This window comes from Uranotaenia lowii, chromosome 3, assembly GCF_029784155.1.
Source record: "Uranotaenia lowii strain MFRU-FL chromosome 3, ASM2978415v1, whole genome shotgun sequence".
Taxonomy (NCBI): domain Eukaryota; kingdom Metazoa; phylum Arthropoda; class Insecta; order Diptera; family Culicidae; genus Uranotaenia; species Uranotaenia lowii.
The window spans coordinates 75,874,265-75,882,209 of record NC_073693.1 but is presented as its reverse complement, the minus strand read 5'-3'; the positions used below and the strand labels follow the sequence as shown (position 1 = coordinate 75,882,209).

Sequence of the window (7,945 nt, the reverse complement as noted above, 5' to 3'; positions counted from 1 at the left end):
CGGAAAAGCCGTTCTCGTCCATGATTTTCCATAGCTCGTTACGGTCGATCGTGTCGTATGCGGCTTTGAGGTCGATGAATAGATGGTGCGTAGGGACTTGGTGTTCCCGGCATTTTTGGAGGATTTGCCGTAATGTGAATATCTGGTCCGTCGTTGACCGTCCCTCCATGAAGCCGGCCTGATGACTTCCCACGAATCTGTTTGCTTGTGGCGTTAGGCGGCGGAGTAGGATTCGGGACAGCACTTTGTAGGCGGCATTGAGGACAGTGATCGCTCGGTAGTTCTCACAGTCCAATTTGTCTCCCTTCTTGTAGATGGGGCATATTACCCCCTCCTTCCACTCCTCCGGTAGCTGTTCTATGTCCCAGATCCGGATTATCAACCGGTGTAGGCAATCGGCCAACCTGTCCGGGCCCATTTTGATGAGTTCAGCTGCGATGCCATCCTTCCCAGCCGACTTGTTTCTATTCAGCTGGCGAATGGCTTCCTTAACTTCACTCATCGTTGGGAGTGGCTCCTCTTCGTCGTTGGCAACGCCGGCGATGTACCTTCCCCCACCGTCTTGATCTCCTGCATGTGCGCCGTTCAGGTGTTCATCGAAGTGCTGCTTCCACCTTTTGATCACCTCACGATTGTCCGTCAGGATGCCTCCGTCCTTATCCCGGCTTATTTCGGCTTGCGGCACGAAGCCTTTGCGGGATGCGTTGAGTTTCTGATAGAACTTTCGTGTTTCTTAGGAACGATGCAGCTGCTTCAGCTCCTCGAGCTCCTCCTCCTCCAGGCGGCGCTTTTTCTCCTGGAAAAGTCGGACTCGCTACCTCTTCCGCTGTCGGTGATTTTCCACATTTCGACGGGTGCCTCTTTGCACTACTGCCACCCGCGCGGCATTCTCTTCGTCCATCACCCTCCTACACTGCTCGTCGAACCAGTCGTTCCGTCGAGTTCGCTCCACATAACCGATGACGTTTTCCACAGCACTGTTGATGGCTGTCTTGATGGTATCCCAACAGTCCTCGAGAGGGGCTTCATCAAGCTCGCCCTCTGCCGGCAGCGCTGCTTCGACCGATTGCGCGTAGTCTGCCGCGACCTCAGATTGCTTAAGTCGCGCGATATTTAACCGAGGCGGGCGCCGGTTGCGTGTGTTGTTCACTACGGAGAGTTTTGGGCGCATCTTCACCATCACCAGATAGTGGTCATACTCGATGTTGGCGCCTCGACAGGATCTGACGTCGATGATGTCCGAGAAGTGCCGGCTGTCAATCAAAACGTGACCGATCTGTGATTGAGTTTGGTACGGTGATCTCCAGGTGTACTTGTGTGGGAGGCGGTGCTGGAAAAAGGTACTACGTACGGCCATTCGTTTGGAGGCGGTGAAGTCGATAAGTCTGAGGCCGTTTTCGTTGGTCAGCTGGTGCACACTGAACCTTCCAATTGTCGGTTTGAATTCCTCCTCCTGGCCGACCTGAGCATTGAAATCCCCGATGACGATCTTGATATCATGTTTTGGGCAACGGTCGTATTCACGCTCCAGCTGCGCGTAAAATTCGTCTTTGTCGTCACCGGTACTTCCGAGGTGAGGGCTGTGCACGTTGATGATACTGATGTTGAAGAACCGGCCCTTGATTCTCAACCGGCACATTCGTGAGTTGATCGGCCACCACCCGATCACGCGCTTTTGCATCTTTCCCATCACTATAAAAGCTGTTCCAAGCTCGTGTGTGTTGCCGCAGCTCTGGTAGATGGCTCGACCATCTGGGTACGTTCGTACCGTGGAGCCCTTCCAGCATACCTCCTGCAGCGCTACGATGTCGAATTTGCGGCTCTTCAATTCGTTGGAGAGCACGTGGGTACCGCCCACAAAATTTAGAGATCGGCAGTTCCATGTTCCAAGTTTCCAATCGCTAGTTCCTTTTCGTCGCGTGGGTCTTTGCCGATTTCCATCCGATATTTGTTGTTCGTTGCTTATGTTTTTTGTAGTCACAGGCTCGCAAGGCCCGCAGCTAACCTCACTATCTCGCAGGAGGACCGTCGTGATGTTGCTGTTTAGAGTCCCGAAAACCACCAGGACGTTGTTGCACTCAGCACGCCGCCCCTGACATGGAGAACAGACGCGTACGAAGCCCCCTGACTCAGTCTGCATGCGACCAAAGCATCCACCGGGGTTAGGTACCCGATCTCCGCTAAGGTTGCTCGCGCCCCAGCTAGCACCACGGGGAGGTAGAGAATCGGAGTTGCCGACAGATCACTTCTAGTGTCGTAAGTAAAAAATTGATGTTTTTTATTATTCAAGAAATTTAATATTTTTTGAAAATCATTGAAAGATTCCGCCAATTTACGAGCAGTTCCCCTTCGACCGATCTGAAAAGAAATCTTCACATCCTTGACGGAAGTGACGATTTCTTTTCGAAAGACATTGAAGTCAGGAATCGTGACCGTAATTGGTGGAACCTTTTCGTTTTTAAGAGTATAAGAAGAAGAAGGTTTCTTAGTACTCTTATCAAAATTAAATAAGAATATTTCCTCATCACCGATGTTATGAAGGACATCGAATGAATTGGAAATTTCAACTTTTTTGGGCGATGGACCTGAATAAGATTCGGCAATTCGTTTTCTTCCGGCTCTTGAGCCGGCCGATGACTCCCCATGCTGGAAAGAAAAGAAAAAAATATGAATAAAAGAAAATGGAAATAATTCTAGTACAGAAAAGTGCTGATTGAAAAACAGGTAGGAATAAAAAAATAATGTAAAATGTTCCTGCAGGTACACAGCAACGATACGATGCTCCGGCGTACGTGTTGACGGCTCAACGGTTCAGAAGGAAGTGACCGGTTCTGGTTAAGTTTCATGATGCTACTTATTCCTAAACCGACTTTAATATTTATAAATTCAATTTGTATTTCGCTCTTCGCTGGATACATTGCCTTAGTAATAAATATGTGCCTCACCTTCTTAGAAGCCATTGTACGATAAACAAAGTAATTTTCGCATCCCGAGAAAATGGATCCATTTTCCGCCACTTGGACTTCAATGTCATCGACATTCTACTCCCTGACCTCGCTCAACATCGCTCAAGCTGTAACTCAGTAAATAGGTAAAGCCCGCTTTTCCGGCCGGCATCTCCTTCACGTCATATCAGCAAATGACAGTTGATGACACGCCGTCCTAATTTGGTTCAGTTTTTATGACTATTGCCACCATGCTTTTGACCGATAACAACTAAAAAAATGAACCGGGGTCGATTAGTAGTAGCAAGAGGCTTTGGCGCCACAAATTTGGAATCGGAATAAATTTGTCACACAAAGCTGCACTAATTGCGGAATTCGGTCGCTCTTGGCTCGCGTGAAAGGGACCCGGTTGGGCCAGAAATCGCGCGACTCGGTTGAATGTTAATGTCAATGATGATGTTGTTGATTCTTTGAACCCGGGCGCAAATCACTCGGTCGATCCCACCACACCCGGGCTCAGCAGAGTCAGAAGCAGCAGTCAATGAACGCTGTGCTTCGGGCATATTTTTGTATTTATTATACAAACACCGAAACATGTGTAGCGCTCCCGATGCGATGGCTGCTGGCTGATGGCGGACGGAAAAGGGTGCTGCATACGAATGTTTTCATTTTGTGTATGAATAACTCCTCCATTATTCACCGAAACGCAGTTCAATTCAAAATAAACATCATATATGCGAGCGACGAAAAAAAATTTGCACACTCATGAAAATTTGAGCCTGAAGTTGACTGTAAGGTTACTTTTCAGTTGATTTTTAACATAAAAATTGTATTCCTAGGTTTTTTTATGAATCGAAACGATATTTTCGACGTTAGTTATAATTCAAGAGTCCTCCCAGATTGTAAAAAGCAAAGTGTCATCAGCTACGAGTAAACCCAAATACTCAAAAAAAACTTATTTACACAGTAAAAGAAAATACCAAACAGTTAGTCTACTGACACGGTTAATACTATATTTGATGGATACATCAACCGCCCATTTTTTTTTTCAAGATCTTTACAATCAGTGTTTTCAATTCATAAACATTAAACTCATTCTACCTCCTTAATTTTTATCTGTGTCTCCGAAGCGACATAAGGCCAAACGAAAATTCAATTCATCGGATTCCGTTCTTTGCTCCCGGGCGGCGACGGGTGCCCCTCGTTTTGTATATCTGTGTGTTGCGGAAAATACAAAGCATGTAACGCACTGCCGTCGCCTGGTGCTGCGATCGTAAATTTTGTGCAGCGATTCCTTGACCCGCGCAATATTTTCGCTTCAAGGTCATCTATTTTGGACCGAATTTTTGAGAATGGCGATATGCTGGCTCCTACATTTACCGGATAGATTGATGTGCGTTTGGTGGAAGTCGTGTCTTCTGATTGGACAATCAATATTCACTGATACGAATACGTTCAATAATAAGAATAACTTTGCAGACTGTGCTCACTTTACTTAATAAACTTACGATACTAACTATACAAACTATACTTGCTTTCATTTCTATACTTAAAACACTTACTATATTATTTAGCTATATCTACTTATCAAATTTACTATGCTTCTTATGCTTTTAATATTTACAATACATACTATATTTAATGAACTTATTATACTAATTGGCTAGCAAATGGTAGTTAATGTGCAACTCGAGACCCCATACACCCAACTTTCGGATAGTGGTCATATCACTTCTTTTCTTACAACTCAGATTCTCTAGTTACCTCACCGTGGTGCTAGCTGGGGTGCGAGCAATCTTAGCGGAGATCGAGTACCCAACCTCGGTGGATGCTTTTGTCGCATGCAGACTGAAAGAGAAGGCTCGGGAGGAATTCAAACCGTTAATTGGAAGTGTAACCTGTTCCCAACGCTCGTTAGACCAATTGTTCTCTACGGGCACGAGACATGGATATTGCTCGAGGAGGTCCTGCGTACACTCGGAGTGTTCGAGCGACGAGTGTTAAGAACCATCTTTGGCGGCGTACAGGAGAACGGAGTGTGGAGGCGAAAGATGAACCACGAGCTCGCGCGACTCTGCGGCGAACCCAGTATCCAGAAGGTGGTGAAAGCTGGCCGGATACGCTGGGCGGGATATGTTGCGAGAATGCTGGACGACTGCCCTGCAAAACAGGGGGGCAACAAGTGAGGTGGTTAGACCAAGTGGAGCGTGATCTGGCGAATGTGGGATGATCAAGAAATTCCAGAAAGGTTGCGTAAGTTTTAGAAATTATGTTCGTCAGGTTATGTCGTGAGACGTAATACTACGAAAATAAAAATCACTCATGTACGACAACATAGTCACCCTTATTCTCGTTTTCGATCGAATGCCATTAGCGCAACTCGAATCTATTTTTATGGTCGTTTGTATGGAAGAAAAATTTTTTATCATTAAATCATCCAGAAAATTCAAATACGCTCGAAATGAAGTTGGTTTTGACTATTCTAAATCTTCATTTCTGGCTTACATGACAAGCAGCTAAGCATTTTTTGAAAAAAGTTATAACTATTTCAAAATAAAAAATCTGAATCCATCGAAAAGTTTTTAAAAATGGCAGCCTTTGCTTGCTAGAGCTTTTAATAATTTCATGAAAGGTTTTTGCTAAGGTTATATAAATCAATTAATTCTCTGGCAATGCAAAGCAGTTTTATTAGATTTTTTATCCTCATCCTGCGGTTACACCGCTTTCAAATAAACAATCAAAAACGCTTAAATTAAAAAAAAAATGAAATAAAATGTCTATAACATCGAATATCTTTTCTGGGGTACAAGTAAGGTTTGAGCTTTGTTCACATGAATTGCACTGAAAAATCAAGGAATATATTTCATCCAAAGTTATATTTTTTGGAACTTTCAGTACATCTCTGGCTATTTTTGAATAAAACATTTTGTTTTCCCATACAAATTTCCATTCAAAATCAAATCTTGTTTCGCTTATTCAGAACTGGAAGGCTCGCTTCTTAAATTTATATTGCTGTTTTTGGCAACCAAAAAAAGTTATGGAATGTGTAAAAATTTAAGAATTTGAAATTTCCATACAAAACTTGCAGCGGTCTAATAAGACATATGAGCAGTGCTCAAAAAAGTCAAATTCATTTATCACAATACAACCTGAATGAGACAAAAATGCTTTCTTCCCAATCTATTTGGACAGACATGGTGACTCCATGGTGATTGTGAATATTTTTGTTTTATTGTTTCATTCGCTAGACAGTCAGTCATTTCACAAAGTCGTGACAGTATGAGAAAATGTGAATGGATTTCGAATGCCTATTTTTGTTAAAGTAAATTCTTAAATAGATCACCAACATGAAGGATTAAGAATATAACACGAACACTAGAAAATTCTAAAAAAAAACTATTCAACGTTTCAGAATGTCAGTATCTTACTACATGCATCCAGATTATTTCTGAATAAGCCCATCAGAAAAGTAGACTCAATGTTTTTCTGAGTTCGAAGTCTGTTTTTTCTGCCTTGAGCAACTTTTGTTCAAAATAGGAATATAAAAATTCAAACAAATTTATTTTAGCCAATGCTTCCAACAACAGCAAACTAACTAACTTCAGCATTTTAATGGCTGATATTTTTTGTAGGATCACGGTCACGCATTTGAAAATGAAGTGACTTTTGATCGACTATCAGTCAGAGATTGTTTTGTGAGTGATCAGAGGAAATCAGGTTCAAAGTAAAATGTATACTGTGATTGGAAAATTATTTCACATTCATGCAAGCATGTCAACAGTTTTGAACACTGTATATGAAGCCCTTGAAGCCAAAGAGGTAAACCTAAGTGCATAAAAGATTTTTTTTTTTTCGAGAAAACACGCTTTTAAGTTGTTGTGTTGGGTGATTTTCTATATATTTTTTGAAAATTTTCATTTTTCTTTCAAACGTGAACGTTTTAAAAAAAGTCAGAAAAATTTGAAAAAATCATCAAATATTATTTGAAATATGAAGATTCGTAAGATATTAGTAAGATATGAAGATTATTAAGGAAGGGGGGGGGGGTGTAGGGTCTCACACTTTCAAAAAATCGATTTTTTTATTTTTTTATTTTCTTATTGTAAAACATTTCAAGATTGTTGTGTCAAATTTTCAAGTCAATTGAAGCAAAACTGTAGAAGTTATAGGCCTTTATCTCCTCCTATCTAATACTGGAAGAATGCAAGAGCAGAAACTTCAAACGCGTTTTTCTCGAAAGCACATTTTTAAAGTCCGTGGACATCGTCATTTGAAAACTACTTATCCGATTCTTTTCAAATTTGGAACATATTTTCTATATATAAAATACCAGACCCCAACGTTTTTCTTTTTTTTTTTTTACTTTGAAGAGATTTTACATGTAAAAAATGGCGGATTTTTTCGTTTTACTTCAAACAGCAACAAAAATTTCATAAATTTTTTTTAAGTAAAATAAAAACGTTGGGGTCAAGAAAAACACCTATTAAAAATATTTTGCTCTGATCAAACACCCCCCCCCCTAAATTAAAATCAACCATTTTTGCACTCATACCCTTTTGGCTCTAAGGGGCTCATATCAAAAACAGAATAAATATATGGATTTCAAATTATATGCAAGGTAGGAATAAGTCTTAAAATTATAATTTTACTCATTAAAGCAATTCAACCAATTAAAGTTAGTTCATTTAGTGAAATGCTAATTTTGAAAAGGCTACGAATTTTTTTAACGTTGATGTTTTTTATACCATCAATTCAGCCACAGGTCATGGCACCAAATTAACGTGTTCATCTATCATCTGGAAGGCTAAAGTTCAATTCTCCAAGCATCCAATTTTTTCAAGTACAATTTTATTTAAAAGTAGAGGCAACATTTAAAAATTTGTATTACATATGTCATAATTCAAATTCAATCATAAAATGAATGCTTTATTTTGATAGAAATACTTTTTAATTGTGGTATCATTTAAATGCTGAACAGCCTCCTAGCAAGTTTTGACTGT

General features: G+C 41.1%; 1 protein-coding gene across 1 annotated transcript; it reads right to left on the bottom strand.

The window, feature by feature from the left end:
* Positions 1–791: 791 nt before the first annotated feature.
* On the bottom strand, positions 792–2,827 carry LOC129758117 (craniofacial development protein 2-like). Its single transcript, XM_055755566.1, has 2 exons — positions 2,586–2,827; positions 792–2,248 (listed from the first exon to the last, which is right to left on the bottom strand). Exon 2 carries the CDS (start codon positions 2,138–2,140, stop codon positions 815–817), a length of 1,326 nt encoding a protein of 441 aa, XP_055611541.1. The 5' UTR covers positions 2,141–2,248; positions 2,586–2,827; the 3' UTR covers positions 792–814.
* Between the last annotated feature and the right edge of the window lie 5,118 nt (positions 2,828–7,945).

Bases quoted from the DNA above. Each gene is read 5' to 3' on its own strand.
- LOC129758117 (XM_055755566.1), bottom strand. From the start codon at position 2,140: ATGCAGACTGAGTCAGGGGGCTTCGTACGCGTCTGTTCTCCATGTCAG.